A 15002-nucleotide genomic window follows, 5' to 3' on the forward strand; every position below is an offset into this window, starting at 1 on the left:
CTTATTTGGCCCGATCCACAATGCCCTGTCACGGAATGTGCCCTGAGCTCAAGCTACTCCGATCGACTCAGCACCGAGGGACCCAGTAGACAAAGTATAGATACAGGCAACAATGATGTATATCCCCTTTTGAGAGATCCAATCTTTGTACAACATCACGAGGCGTTCATCTGAAGAGAAAAATATGATGATTGCATCACTGGCTGCATGCAGAAGCCCCCCCTGATTTCCTATTTGGGCCATGATCGGAGCATTCCTGATGATGCCATCCCACTAAGTGTCACAACTCCTCGTTACGCCCTTCAGGCCCGTCGACCTATCCTTCATCCTCCTGCTCACCTTGTCCGACTCTATTCATCCGTTATTCCGTATTGTCTATCTGGTCCCTTTCTCGTTAGTTGCAGGCCTCCTATTACCCATACCATCCCTGCCCGAGCTCCGACCATGAGCAACGGCCCGTTCTACCCCCAAACCGACGACTTCAGTCGCTACGGCGGCGCAACTTCGCATCTGCCAAAGCTAGAAGTCGACGACTTCCAGCATGCAGGGCCTCCGCCGCCGCCGGGCGCTAAGTCCGGCCCGCCTCCCGAGGAGCCAGAGTATAGCAGCAGCTATCCGTGGTACAACCCGCGAGGCTGGTCGCTGCGCACGAAGCTAATCGCCGGGTTCGCGGTGGTGGTCGTCATTGTGGCAGTCATTGTGGGAGCCGTGGAAGGCACCAAGGCGAATCGGTATCCTGATTATACGCGGTTGAACTATCAATTGGTTGATACGTATGAGCCGGCCACATTTCTCGATCGCTTCAATTACTTCTCTGGCCAGGATCCGACGAATGGCTTCGTCCAGTATGGCAGCATCAGCCCGCGTTTACCTGATCTGGCTGACAATTTGGTAGATACCTTGACCAAGCCGGCGCGCAATGGCTTAATCTCACCCATGCCACGGATTCATCCGTCGTGCTGAGGGTAGATACGACCAACACGAACGCCGTCAATGGCCGTCAGTCGGTGCGGCTGGAATCCAAGACCGCCTACGACACTGGCCTGTTCATCTTCGATATCCTCCACACGCCCTATGGCTGCGGGACCTGGCCGGCGCTGTGGCTGACCGATCCAAACAACTGGCCAGAGAACGGCGAAATCGACGTCTTGGAAACGAACAACAAGGCCACCGACGGCAACGCCGTGACCCTGCATACCAGCAGTGGGTGCAACATGAAAGTTAAGCGAAAACAGACCGGGACGGCGAACTATTTGACCTGCGCCAACACCACCAACAGCAACTCCGGCTGTGGGGTTGAGGGAGCCCCGGATTCCTACGGTGAGGCTTTCAACAGTGGTGGCGGAGGAGTAAGTAGTGCTTTGGCCGTTCGTTTACAAATAACCTTTTGCTGATGTCTCCAGGTGTACGCGCTGGAACTGCGCGATGCTGGCATCCGCGCCTGGTACTTCCATCGGAATGCGATCCCGGACGACATCACGTCGGGCCAGCCTGACCCGTCGACATGGGGCACGGCGTTTGCCGACTTTCCCAATACCAACTGTGATATCGCGTCGCACTTCCGGAACCAGAGCATCGTCGCCAATATTGATCTCTGCGGGCAGCTCGGTGGACAACCACAGTTCTACACTCAGCAGTACAACTGCCCCGGGACCTGCAAGGATTTTGTCCAGAACAATCCGTCTGCGTTTACGGAAGCGTATTGGGAGTTTAAAACGTTCAAGGTGTACAAGGGGACTTGAGGCGGCGTGGATACGATATTGATTGATGACTGCGATTGCCATGCTTACGACTGTTATAATGTAGTTCTTGATTTCTTGTTTCTGTCAGTTCGTTAATGAAGGTATAATGTCCGCAGGCCTCACTGAGTACTGCTAATCAGCCTCCTGATCCTCCATATGCCTTGGAGGTTATGTGTCAACTCAAACTACCGTTCAGTTACCAAAAACTGCCTAGACACCTAGTGGTGAGGTATAGTGGCGTTTCAGGGCTGTTCTCGGTTTGGGATTATGCTTGTATACTACCAGGTACGAGTATACCAGCTGGCAGCCCAGCCCAGCATGGGCAACATGACGAGAGATCGATCTCCTTGCCTCTCATACAGTACACCAGAACATACACTAGAACCTACTGCGCACGGTGTACGTACTAATTCACACCCGAAGGAGCGCTGCTCTGTCGATCCCCTCGGTGGAGCCGTCAGTCTCCATAAATGGTCTGAAATCACCCACCATAGGCCACCCCTCTCATCAACCCCTCCCTCCTCGACTCTATACGCAGCAGAAACCTCCTCCAGCCCCTATACACACCCAACACCACACCAACCAACATGCCCCCCACTGTAGTCCTCGTCCCCGGCGCCTGGCACACGGCCGCCTGCTACTCCCGCCTCGAGCCCTTTCTCAACGCCCACGGCTACCCCACAGAGAGCGTAAACCACCCGTCCATTGGCGCCGAGCCGCCGACCAAGACGCTCGCCGACGACGTGGCCAGCGTGCGCGCCGTGCTGTCCCGTCTGATCGACGACGAGGGCAAGACGGTCGTGCTGCTGGGCCATTCCTACGGCGGGGTGGTCGTATCGAACGCGAGCGACGGATTCGGCGTCGAAACCCGCGCGCAGCAGGGGAAGCAGGGCGGCATCGCGGTCGTGATGTATCTCGCGGCGTTTGCGCTGCAGAACGGGGTGTCGTTGTTCGATGCGCTGGGCGGCAAGTGGCTGCCCTGGATGAAGTTTGATGTATGCATACCCTTCCTTTTCCTTCTCCCGAGGACTGTATCCGGCCGGAGGTGAGGGTGTGCCTATTGATTGTATGGGATGGCTGACGAACAGGCCGACTACTCGTATTCCTCGGAACAACGCAGGATCTTCTACCACGACGTCCCTGCCGCACTGCAGGAAGAGGCGATCGCCGGCCTGCGCCATTCTTCCCGCGCCCCCTTCCACGGGGCCGTCACGCATGAGCCGTGGCGTACTATGTCCTGTGCGTATCTCTTCTGCGATGACGACCAGGGGCTTCCTCTCGCCGTGCAGGAGAAGATGGCCGGCCTCATGGAGCAAACTGCGCCGCCGGCGAATGTCCGCACGGTGCATTTGCCCGCGTCGCATTCGCCTTTTTTGAGCATGCCCGAGCGGACGGCGGAGACGATCGTCAGGGTAGCTGGGGAGGTTGGTGGAGCGCAGAACTAAAGTAATGCTGGCTGTTTCATGTATATAGGTCAATGCCCGGGGGTGGGCGACGAAGAAATGATCTTCATGATGTAATTCGCATGGTAGTAATAGCATTCAAAAGACTAACATACATCAGGATATCTACCCAAACAACGCCAATGCATTCATCATCGTAACTCCTACAGCCCGCGGAGAAGACTGCCTTCAGCAAACGGATTCTCCGGCGACATATCTAGCATCGGCTTCGACGCGTTGCGGTCCCCTGTCGCCACGCCGTGGCCCTTTGCCATGATCCCCTGTCCTGGGGTGTGCGCGGAGCGCGCGAGGAGACTATTCGGGAGAAATGGGTCTTCCCGGGGTTGAGAAGGGTCGGCAGGCGTGATGGGGGATGTCGGCGCGGTGGCGGATTGGTGGTTGTGCGGGCGATGGCGGGGATTGCTCGTGCTGCGCGCGGTGTTCGAGCGCTGTCGCGTCTTGGTGTCCAGGGAGGGGATCACCGGCGGCGGGGGTCGTCTCCAGGTAGTGGCCGGGGGGATCGAGATTCCACCGGGCACCTCGGGACCCGTGGCAGCGTCAATGAGCGGCTGACCCGGTTCGACGGCTACGCCGCGGCCCTTACGGGTGTGCTGTGGCGGTTCCTGGTAGACAGGAGTCAGGTCGACGAGCGGCTTGATCTTCTCCGACTGCGAGCGCTTCATGAGGCCATGCAGGTCAGGGGGGTTTGTTGATGTCATCGTGTTGGACCGGCTGGCTGGTCGACTACGGCGGGGGCTCATACTGCCGACGAGACCCTGTGCGGTGAACGGTTCCTCGTTGGCACGCTTCTCGCGCTCTTCGCGCTCCTTCATGGCGCGTTGGCGGAGCGTATAAGTGCGGCCCAGCAGACTAGATGAAGCAAACGGAGAATCATCCGCGGGCGCATCGGCGGTCTCGGATGCATCAGCGAACGACTTGGGAAATGCCGGGGGCGGCGGGCCATGTTCGCGCGTGCTCTTTTTGCGTGAGAAAAGGTCTTTAGACCGGGACGACTTTGAGCGACCTAAAGAGGGGGCACCCTCGTCGCTGTGGTTCTCCGACGCGCTCATGTTCAACAGCGGACGCGACGGTTGTTCTGGGGTATCGGCCTTTTCCTCGGGGTGACCAGCACCCAGCCTGTTGACGAGATACCAACTCCGCCACGTCTGGACGGCGCGGGAGAACTGGTCCGCGACGGTGCGGTCGTTCGTGGCAAAGAAGTGCACAAAGTTCTCGGTGGATAGGAACATGCTAGATTTCTGCTGGCTTTTGACGGCATGGCAGATCTTCTTGGGCGGCTTGACGTTGTGTGAGAGGAAGCTCGCCGTGGGCGAGTATATGTCGAAATCGGACAGGTGGCAGACATTGGCCTGGTCCTGTCCCTGCTCCCTTTTCGACACAGTGATTTGGCCATCCGATCGTATGGTGATGTACCGCTTATCCCACTTGCGTGGACGCTGGGAGTAATACAGGTGTAACACCACGTCTGCCGGAGGCTGCGCGGGCACCCGCTGGGAGTCCAGCAGAACCAACGCGTCCAGGCTGGCGGGGGGCACGACGATTAACGTATTTTCCCGGTCATGCGCCCACGAGTTCATAATGTCGCGGACCGACTCGTACCGGCGCAGCGGCCTCTCAAGTCCGAGTTCGAGGAACGACTCCATGAGAATGAATTTCGTCGGATCGATCTCACTGGTGAGAGAATCCGCCGCCAGGAAGAGAAGGTCCTGCACCGACGTCGACGGTGTGACAGGGAGATCCATGGATGTCTTCTTGTACTGCACGACCACCCTGCGTTCCCCAGCATTGACCGCTGAAACAGGGGCGTCGAGCCCCGGAAACCGTGCACCCATGCTTTGATCGGCCCCCTTTTCTGGTGCATCGGGTTTGGGTTTGTCTTTCGAGCGCGACGATGGCTTGATCATTTCCGTCAAGGAGCGGCGCGGGCGTTCGTCACCATGTCGTGACGGGCCCTCGCGATGCTTCACACTCCTCTCGCGCGTTCTCGGACGAGACGGCGCCCGCCGTTTCACTCTGTCCCCTCCGGTCAGCCGGTCCATAGCGTTCTGGCGGTGCCTTTCGCGCTCCGCATCCTCGTCCACTTCTTCGTCGTCCAGGAAGGGATTGGTGATAGGAACGACTCCATTCCTGTTCTTTGCCTTGTCCGGATCACGTATCTCCGACGGAACGGGGTAACCATTGGTCGCTCCGTCGGCCTGTGTTCGGTAGGCGAGCACCTGATCGGTTGGGACGGGCACTGGCGGCTGCGAGACGACCTCCGACGAGGAGCGGGAGGGAGGTGTTCGCTGACGACGGTAGCGTGACATACTCCGCTGGATGGTCGCATTTGTCGAGCCGTTGGGGGAGGACACTGTATCGGAGGACGGAATGCTGCGAGGCTTCGCTGGAGGCAGCGGGGTGGCGGGCGGCTGAAATTCCTGTGGCTGTTTCTGCGAGGCGGCAGCCTTGCGCACCGAACGATAGCGCGAGAACTTCATGGGGGGTGATGGACCGTGGCCGGCGGCGATCGAGTCCGGTTTCTCGACGGCCATGATGCAAGAGGAGGCCAGAGGGCGACTTGATTCATTCACGGCGTGCGGATGGGGGGAGGTCGCATGGGCATAAATGTAGGTAGTGTAGTAGAAAGTAAAACTAGCGCCTCCTGGTGAGATTAATCTCCCTGGCGGGCGGACGATCCATACCTGATGCGGCGAATCTGGATTTCGCGACGTCACGATCTGGGGAGGATGATGGCCCTGGGATTGTTCCAGGGAGATGGGGACACGGTCTTTCAAGACGCTCGCAGGCTTCCAGGGATTCAGGGACTCAGGGACACCTGTTCAACGTCGCACGAGCTGTCAATGCCTCCTCTCGCGACTGCAGGAGAATGCAGGGGAAGATCGACTCGATCGCAGTGGAGAAATCGAGGGAGGATGAACGGGGAAGAAACCGGGAAAGGGAGAAGAGGAGGAAGAAGAATGACGGAGGAAAAGTGGAACGGCCGAGCGGATCGACAGGTCAATGCGACATGGAAGTGATTTCCGGCCTCAACGTCGCATCGCCCTCCACGAGACGGAGAATGGAGAGAAGGACAGAGAGAGATTTACGGCGTCCAGGTTCATTGCATTGTTCTTTTCTCTAGTGATCGACTAGGAATGTCGATATGTCGATCCATCGGATGATTGACATCGACCTCATCTAGTCGTGTGGATTATCTGTAAGGCCCGTCGCACTGCCCATGCTTTTTCGTACGAAGTCATTCCGATTCCCAAGTAGACAGGTAGACAATCTTTTTCCGTCAGACAACCCTGGTCCTATTTCTTAGACCCGCTAAGGTACTGCCGCCTGCATTCAGTTAGCCTCCCTCAGTCCATCCCCTTCTGCACCATGGTCGATCTCAATCAAAACCACCGGAATTATTACTCACCACCATGTCACAAAATCAACCGTGCGCACGTCGATGCCCAGCGCCCGGAGTTCCTTCGTCGACAGGTGCGTGTCGTACGGCCGCTGCACCGCCGCATTCGGATCGTTGCCCTGTTGGTTGCGAATCATCCCGTCCAGTGACAGCGACATCACCTCGGCCAGCTTCTCGCAGATCTCATACTTGGTCATCCGGTCTTCCGACGAGAACTGCAGGATCTTCGGCAGCTCCTTGATCCGCGACCGTTCCGTGATGTACTTGATGATGATGTCGCGACACACCCGCGCCACATCCTCCGTGTTGGTGGGATACCGCAGCGCCCAGTCGTCCATCTTCACGCCGGCGTTCGCATCTTGCGACTTGCGCACCGCGTCCACCAACGTGTTGACTGCACTCTCCGAGTTATCCTTGGCCGCCCCGTACAGCACCGGCACCCGCAGCACGATCCCCAACCCGGTGGCCTTGGTTTCCTCCAACACGGCGACCTCGCCGTCCCGCTTGAACTGTCCGTAGAGATTGGGCGGGTTAGTCGGGCTGTCGGCCTCGTAGGGCGCTTCCCCTTCCTTCCCGGGGAAGACGTAGTCGGTGGAGATGTAGATCAAAAAGGCGTTCCGGGCGACAGTCTCCTTGGCTAGGGCACGCGTCGCATCGACGTTGAGCCGGCGGGCTTGATCAGGGTCCTTGTCACAGAGATCGGGAGATCGATTCGCAGCGCCTGTTCAACGGTTAGAACACGAAGTCGTGAGATGATGGTTGAGTTCCTCGGACGCACAATGCACGACAATCTGCGGTCTATCCCTTGCAGTTAGCCCTCGCCAGTAAAATAGAAGCAGGCGCCACAAAGCTTACTTCACATCATCCAACAATGCGTGGATATCATCTGGCTTCTCCAAGTCCGCCTTCAGGATGGTGGGGGGATTGGCCCGCGAGTACCCTTGCCCGACCACCAGACAGCCAGAGCTCTTGAAGGTGTTGAACACCTGACGGCCGAGGAGGCCCGAAGCACCGGTCACAAGAACGATGGTGGACATGTTCAATGAGGTTATGTCGGCGAAGGACATGGTAGGAGAGATCGAGGAAGCAAAACGGTTTGCTCTGAAAGCTTGGGACGGCGGGGCAGAAAATGACGTAACCACTGGATTCCGGTTTGGAACTGGATCAATCAGTCTCTGGAGAGGTAAATCTTATCGAATATGGAATTGGAATGAAGGGGATGAAAAGAGAGAGAGGGGTCGAAAGATGTCGAAGTGGAGGAGGCATAAGAAGAATCGCGATCAACGTGATTGTTGTTCCAGCCCGATTGGGATCGCCTCGTGCGTCTACCAAACAGGCAACTCCATCACGCCAATACACGCAACCCCTTCCACGACCACCATTGATATCACCGGGGAGGAACTGGGGAGGAACTCGTAATGAACACCCTACGGCCTTCCATTCCTCGTTTGTCCGCCTTTCTTCTCACGAAACCGTATCCTATGCCTTCTCCCGGGCCAATTTTACCACGGGGCATACTCGTTGATGAAGAAATCTCGCCAGTATACGATTCCACGCAATTCTGCCCAGCGAGGCCTGGAGAGGTACTCGCCAACCGTTACCAACCCCTGGTCAAGGTGGGCTGGGGCGTGTCTTCAACAGTATGGCTTGCGCGTGATTTACAGGAGTAGCTGGCCTTGGATAATTTCTGTTCGATGGAGAGCTCTCTTTTAACAATGTATAGGCATACCGAGGAACCGGAAAGCATTGTTGCAGTCAAAATCGCCAATAGCAATGCAAATGCTGGTCATGAGCGCGAGATCGAAGAGCACATCTCCACGGTGATCTCATCTCATCGCGGTCGCTCACTTATCCGAACGTTACTAGACGCTTTCGAAGTTAAAGATCCAGCAGGACGTTCTTATTCCTGTCTTGTATACCCGCCGATGAGGGAGCCCTTGTCGATGTATCAGCGGCGCTTTGACGATAGAAAAATGCCACTGCCCCTCGTTAAAACATACATTCGTACGCTTCTGACGGGGCTTGATTATCTTCATAAAGAATGCCGAATAGTTCATACAGGTGGGTCTATCTCTAACTTCACTTCCTATGAGTAAACTAAGGCTGAGCGGCTACCTAGATCTAAAGCTAGAAAACATTATGGTCTCATTCGAGGACCCAGCCGTGCTTGCTAATTTCATCGATTATCAGCTAAAAACCCCAATGGCTTCTAGGATTGATTCAACGGGACGATCAGTATATCAATCCCGTAATGACTTTGGGCCACTTAAAAGCCTAAGGAGTATACCGCAGCTGGTCGACTTTGGCTTAGCAACTAGACTCGAGGCAGACGACGATTGGGGCGTCTGGCCTATTCAGCCAGATCACTATCGGGCGCCAGAGGTGATACTAGGTAATGGATGGCAAATGCCTACGGATATTTGGAATCTTGGTGTTTTGGTATGGCTCTTCTCTAAACTGACTGCATCTACTAATGTTAGGTCAGTTATGGGATATGATCGAAGGCAAAGAGTTATTTCAGCATATCTACGATCAGCAAGGTTGTTATCGTGGTCGGCTACATGTCGCTGAGATGATAGCCTTACTCGGTCCACCGCCTCCAGAGGTCATGCAAAGGTATCAATTTATGCGAGAGTATTCGTGGCCGCAACCTGTCAGACGAGATGATATAGTATGCGAGACTGCGGAGGAGTACTTCTGCGGGCCATTCTTTGATAATAATGGTATTACCGGGTTGCCTCTCGAACGAATTAGACTCACCATATCTTAGGACGCTTTCTCTACGAAGACCTAGTCCCCGGCCGGAAACTGGACGACACAGTTTCTTTCCTCGAGGGAGAGGAGAAAGAAGCATTTCTGGATCTCGCCAAGAGGATGCTTGACTGGCATCCAGATGCGAGAGAAAAGGCAGGCGAACTGGCGGAACATCCTTTTCTTCAACCAAAGCAAAGAAGCGCCTGATTTCTACTGATCTTCAAAAGACGAGTCTTGGGTCTTACTATTCATTAGGTTCAATACGGTGTGGCTAACCCTGGGTTTTTAGCCCTGCTAGCGCTAGTATATCATAAGGACATCTATAGATAGATCCCTGGTAAACCTTTAAGTCCTACATTTCTCTCGCTGTGTATCTACATGATATTTTAAGATATATTATTATAGTCTCACAGTATCACGTCTTTTCACCTGGGTTCAAGGGTCGAAATATATATCTAGTACGGCATAATGAACACAACCATATACTAATACAGAATCTGCGTACAACCTCAAAACAACAAACCCTCAGCCACTAAATAGACCCTTCGCCAACTAAATCCATCTCCATCACCCGATCATCCTTCAATAATCTACTGTACCCGCGGATCAGTATCCGCTCGACATCCGTCGGGACGGAAAGAACGAGAGACTCCGGCGTCGGCGACGGGCCGAGCCAACCACCGTTCAATTTTTTATACCCTTGCGGCCTCCCATCTTTCTATCCGCCTCTCTCTCTCTTCCTTGCCCCAACCTCACACCATGTCCAGCGCAAGGAACCTCTCAATCGCCCTGCGACGGGCTCGTGTCCCTAAGCCCCGTGGGACAGTTCGTCCTATTCTCCCTACCGCCCGCGTCCCGCTAGCAACGACGACGACAGCCCCCGCTCGCAGCTTCAGCATCTCCGCCCCAGTCCATGCGACCAAGGAGATTAAGTATACCACCGATGCCTACCCCAACGTCAAGCGCAACCCGAACTTCGCTGAGATTACCGAACAAGACGTGGCCTTCTTCAAGGAGCTCCTAGGCTCCCAGTCCGCCGTGATCGACGGCGTCACCGCCGATGCCGCCGACGACATCGCGCCCTTCAACAGCGACTGGATGCGCAAGTACCGCGGCCACACACGGCTGGTTCTCAAGCCTGGCTCCACCGAGGAGGTCAGCAAGGCGCTGAAATACTGTAATGAGCGGAAATTGGCCGTTGTGCCGCAGGGGGGCAACACCGGGCTCGTCGGCGGGTCGGTCCCGGTCTTTGACGAGATCGTCATCAACACCAGCCGCATGAACACCATCCATTCTTTCGACGAGGCCTCGGGCGTGCTCGTCGCCGACGCCGGCGTCATCCTCGAGGTCGCCGACCAGTATCTCGCCGAGCGCGGCCACCTCTTCCCGTTGGACCTGGGCGCCAAGGGCTCGTGCCATATTGGCGGCAACGTGGCCACCAACGCCGGTGGCCTGCGCCTGCTGCGCTACGGCAGTCTCCACGGCACCGTGCTGGGTGTCGAGGCCGTCCTCCCCGACGGCACGGTGGTCGACGCGCTGTCGACGCTGCGCAAGAACAACACCGGCTACGACCTGAAGCAGTTGTTCATCGGCGCTGAGGGCACCATCGGCGTGGTGACCAAGGTGTCGATCCTGTGTCCGCCGCGGCCCAAGGCCGTCAACGTCGCCTACTTTGGTCTGGAGAGCTACGAGAACGTGCGCCGCGCCTTCCAGGAGGCCAAGGGCCAATTGTCGGAGATCCTGTCGGCCTTTGAGCTGATGGACGGCCGTTCCCAGCAGCTCGTCCACGAGTCCACCGGTAACAAGTACCCGCTGGAGGGCGAGTACCCGTTCTACTGCGTGGTCGAGACGAGCGGGTCCAACGCCGACCACGACATGGAGAAGCTGGAGACGTTCCTGGAGCACATCATGGGCGAGGGCATCGTCGCCGACGGCGTGCTGGCCCAGGACGAAACGCAGTTCCAGGGCATCTGGCGCTGGCGGGAGGGCATCACGGAGGCCCTGAGCCACCTCGGTGGCACCTACAAGTACGACGTGTCGATTCCCCTGCCGGAGCTGTACCAGCTGGTCGAGGACTGCAAGGCGCGGCTGACACAGATGGGCTTCGTCGGGGACGATGACTCGTTCCCCGTCCGTGCGGTGGTCGGCTACGGCCACATGGGCGACTCCAACCTGCACCTGAACATCGCGGTGCGGCAGTACAACAAGGAGGTCGAGCAGGCCATCGAGCCCTGGGTGTACGAGTGGATCCAGCAACGCCAGGGCAGTATTAGCGCCGAGCACGGACTCGGTCTGGCCAAGAAGGAGTTCATCGGGTACAGCCAGAACGAGACGATGGTGAAGCTGATGAAGCAGCTGAAGGAGCTGTACGATCCGGTAAGTCTACTTTGATCCATTCCGCTTCCTTTCCCCTGGAATGTGCAAGGCCATTAATGCTAACGGAGACAGAACGGAATCATGAACCCCTACAAGTACATTTAGGATGAGGTGGCTGAGACATACTTCGGATATGAACATCCATGGATACGTATTATTATTTATTAGTTTTAGAGCGTTGTAAAACATCCGTGATTTGATGCATTCTTCATGCAGCTTAATGTACGCTTACCTCATCACATGCATGGGCGGTGAGCGTTGCCATGCGTTACCGCCCGGTCGTCAGCGAACCACGGGTCAGCATGCGGTTGTGCTCCATATTTTGTGTTGTGATCAAGTAAAAGGCCGATCCATCCAGCATCTCTCGCCATATCCTCCTGCGCCGTCCGTCCGTCGCGGTACTTACTTAGTTCCTGCGCAAGGTCGTTCCGGACGACGACAGCGCGTGTTTTCTGGTGTCATCATCTTCTTTCTCCAGTTGCCACCGAACTGAGCGCAGACATGGCGGACGACATGGCCAGCCATTATCAGATGATGGAGGAGCTGGGGAGTGAGTCCCGTCGGCCAATTGCAACCCATGTCCGGTCGATGTCGCTAACCAGACCTCTTTGTTCTCCAGGCGGTAGTTTTGGAACGGTGTACAAGGCGATCGAGAAAGCCACCGGCGAGATCGTTGCGGTTAAACATGTACGGGATTCTACGTTCTGTCGGTGCCGTCGGCGCCGGGACAACACAAGGAACAACACAGCTAACGTGACGGGTTCACGCTCTCCAGATCGACCTCGAGTCCAGCGAAGATGACATCCAGGAGATTCAGCAGGAAATCTCCGTCCTGGCGACTTGCGCCAGCCAGTATGTGACACAGTACAAGGCGAGCTTTCTGCGCGGACACAAACTCTGGATCGTGATGGAGTATCTCGGCGGAGGATCCTGCCTCGACTTGGTAACACTCATACTCTGGGATGGATGCGTCAAATGGTCTGTCGGCTAATACGCGATCTCAGCTGAAACCAGGGGTTTTCAACGAAGCCCACGTCGCCATCATCTGCCAACAGCTGCTCCAGGGACTGGACTATCTGCACTGCGAAGGGAAAATCCACCGCGACATCAAAGCCGCAAACGTTCTTCTCTCGCACATGGGGAAGGTGAAGCTGGCGGATTTCGGAGTGGCCGCCCAGCTGACCAACATCAAATCCCAACGCAACACCTTCGTCGGCACGCCATTCTGGATGGCGCCGGAGGTGATCCAGCAGGCCGGGTACGACTACAAGGCCGATATCTGGTCGCTGGGTATCACGGCCATTGAGATGATCAACGGGGAACCGCCCCATGCCAGCACGCATCCGATGAAGGTGCTCTTCCTCATCCCGAAGGAACCCGCGCCACGTCTCGAAGGCGACCAATACAGCAATACGTTCAAGGATTTCATCGCGCAGTGTTTGACGAAGGATCCCGACCGTCGGCCGAGCGCGAAGGAGCTGTTGCGACACAAGTTCATTCGTAACGCCGGGAAGACCGAGGCGTTGCAGGAGCTGATCCATCGCAAGCAAGATTGGGACGCCGGTCGGGGGGTGACTAATAACATCAAGTATTATGCAGAGTCGCTGTATGTATCGTGGATGGATGTTGTTGCGGAGACGATTGACTGACACCATCTAGCAATACCATCACGCATCTCGAGGACGATGACGACGGATGGGTGTTCGATACCGTCAAGGCGCCGACCATGAAGATCGCCACGGACCCCTACGAGGCGGAAGACGACCCCGAAAACCAGGACTTTTTGTACGACGAGACTTCGGAGATGATGGGCGACCTGCACATCTCCCACCCTCCGGTCCCCCCCAAGCACGCCTCGAATCATACCAACACCGCCGTGCGGCGCACCCCGGCGCCGGATCGCAGCCCGTCCGTTCGAAGAACCCAACGCAAGAGACGGTCGAGTGGTATGAAGCAGCCTCTCGGGGTGGACTTGACCTTTGGAAACAGCCCGTCCACGGTGCGGCAGTTCCGCCGGGTGTCGGATAAGATACCCCCGGATCCGTCATATGCACCGCAGTACCCCGTCGGGATCGACGAGAACGCCAGTCCGAAGACGCTCCTCTCCGAACCCAACAGCAAGGAAGCCCAGCTGGGCCGGCGCGCCTACAGCCGGGCGGTTGGCCTGGCTTGTCAGGAGGTTCTAGGCACGACGGGCGACCAGGAGAAGCGAGAGGCGATCTCTCGACTAGCGGAGGCCTGGAGCGATCTGGAAATGGTGGATCCCGAAGGTCTTTTCCATATTCTCCGGGCGACCAACGAAAAGCTGCAAGCGTAGGTCTCCAGCCGATGTTCCTGACAGCGCTTGATTTAATTTATCTCGTGTGCTGACGAATCCCAGCGACTCCAAGCTGTCAAGTCTCGTCCCGCAAGCTCCACCGCCGGAATCTCCACAACGACCTCGACTGGTGTTGGCGCAAAACAATCCCCATCTGAAGAGCCACCGGCGGCGACAATCCGCGGTTGTGGCCGAGTCGAATCCGCTGCAGCCGGCGCAGTTGGCCCATCTCCCGGGGCAGCAGGTCCCGGGGATGGAGCACACCAAACAGCTGTCGGATGTGCTGTACCAGCGATGGGCGGAAGGGCTTCGCAATCGCTGGCCGGGCATTTGAGTGTATATTTCTGCGCTTTTTTTTTTTCCCCCTTGTACAAAAGCTTCAGGCGTTGAGATGGTCCATGCGGTACATTTGGATTCGATACGCCCCTTCGACGGATAATTGCTAATGGCGCTCGTTTGATTACTCCAGTCGATCGGGCAGACCGTTCGTTTCTATCTTCCTGAGGATGCTGGTCATCACCAGGCAGATCAGAGGTCTGCAGACTGACTCGTGCAGATGTATACCCACGTTCGTTTGGAGTTGTGTTCTTTCTTCGTGTTCATTTTTCTCTCTTCTTCAGTTGGATCTGAGCATGTGTCATATTTCTTTGGCGATTGCCTGTGACTATAGGATGTAGTTCGATAGAGTATACTCATGGATGTGGATATGATGGATCAGATGCATGACATAGTACAAACCACCTTTCCGCCGTCTGTATGGAGTACTCCGTAGATTCTGATTCTTCTTGTTCTACTTCATTCTTATCCTCCTTTCTCTCCTCCGTATTTATTCTCTGATTCCATCCCAATCTCCATCGGACATAAAACGCCCGCCTGGCCGATCAGCCCCTGAGAATTCAACGCGGCAGGGATGGGCGGTCAAGACCGACTAACAATTTCCTACGACCGTTAGG

The 15002-nt window shown here is 56.3% G+C and overlaps 6 protein-coding genes across 6 annotated transcripts; 4 read left to right on the forward strand and 2 right to left on the reverse strand.

Annotated features, from left to right (window-relative positions):
- Positions 1–444: 444 nt before the first annotated feature.
- BDV59DRAFT_200632 (glycoside hydrolase family 16 protein) lies at positions 445–1742 on the forward strand (the record flags this gene model as incomplete). The annotated part of the gene is made up of 3 exons (XM_073693629.1): positions 445–845; positions 896–1349; positions 1404–1742. The coding sequence occupies 3 exons, from the start codon at positions 445–447 to the stop codon at positions 1740–1742; spliced, it is 1194 nt and encodes a 397-aa protein (XP_073549598.1).
- Positions 1743–2329: 587 nt separating this feature from the next.
- Positions 2330–3187, forward strand: BDV59DRAFT_200633 (alpha/beta hydrolase; the record flags this gene model as incomplete). The annotated part of the gene is made up of 2 exons (XM_073693630.1): positions 2330–2737; positions 2831–3187. The coding sequence occupies 2 exons, from the start codon at positions 2330–2332 to the stop codon at positions 3185–3187; spliced, it is 765 nt and encodes a 254-aa protein (XP_073549599.1).
- A 78-nt stretch (positions 3188–3265) lies between these two features.
- BDV59DRAFT_175049 (uncharacterized protein) lies at positions 3266–5909 on the reverse strand. Its single transcript, XM_073689189.1, has one exon. It carries the CDS (start codon positions 5734–5736, stop codon positions 3349–3351), a length of 2388 nt encoding a protein of 795 aa, XP_073549600.1. The 5' UTR covers positions 5737–5909; the 3' UTR covers positions 3266–3348.
- On the reverse strand, positions 5815–7909 carry BDV59DRAFT_175052 (dTDP-4-dehydrorhamnose reductase family protein). The gene is made up of 4 exons (XM_073689190.1): positions 7458–7909; positions 7381–7400; positions 6612–7323; positions 5815–6529 (listed from the first exon to the last, which is right to left on the reverse strand). Exons 1-4 carry the CDS (start codon positions 7667–7669, stop codon positions 6499–6501), a joined length of 975 nt encoding a protein of 324 aa, XP_073549601.1. The 5' UTR covers positions 7670–7909; the 3' UTR covers positions 5815–6498.
- BDV59DRAFT_175055 (putative protein kinase) lies at positions 7910–9722 on the forward strand. Its single transcript, XM_073689191.1, has 5 exons — positions 7910–8268; positions 8326–8663; positions 8722–9041; positions 9088–9325; positions 9373–9722. Exons 1-5 carry the CDS (start codon positions 8021–8023, stop codon positions 9561–9563), a joined length of 1335 nt encoding a protein of 444 aa, XP_073549602.1. The 5' UTR covers positions 7910–8020; the 3' UTR covers positions 9564–9722.
- A 393-nt stretch (positions 9723–10115) lies between these two features.
- On the forward strand, positions 10116–14383 carry BDV59DRAFT_192257 (uncharacterized protein; the record flags this gene model as incomplete). Its single annotated transcript, XM_073692019.1, has 7 exons — positions 10116–11736; positions 12091–12282; positions 12352–12419; positions 12508–12675; positions 12788–13338; positions 13392–14045; positions 14113–14383. 7 exons carry the CDS (start codon positions 10116–10118, stop codon positions 14381–14383), a joined length of 3525 nt encoding a protein of 1174 aa, XP_073549603.1.
- Between the last annotated feature and the right edge of the window lie 619 nt (positions 14384–15002).

This window comes from Aspergillus ambiguus (assembly GCF_047715705.1).
Source record: "Aspergillus ambiguus strain CBS 117.58 unplaced genomic scaffold BDV59scaffold_9, whole genome shotgun sequence".
In the NCBI taxonomy this organism is placed as follows: domain Eukaryota; kingdom Fungi; phylum Ascomycota; class Eurotiomycetes; order Eurotiales; family Aspergillaceae; genus Aspergillus; species Aspergillus ambiguus.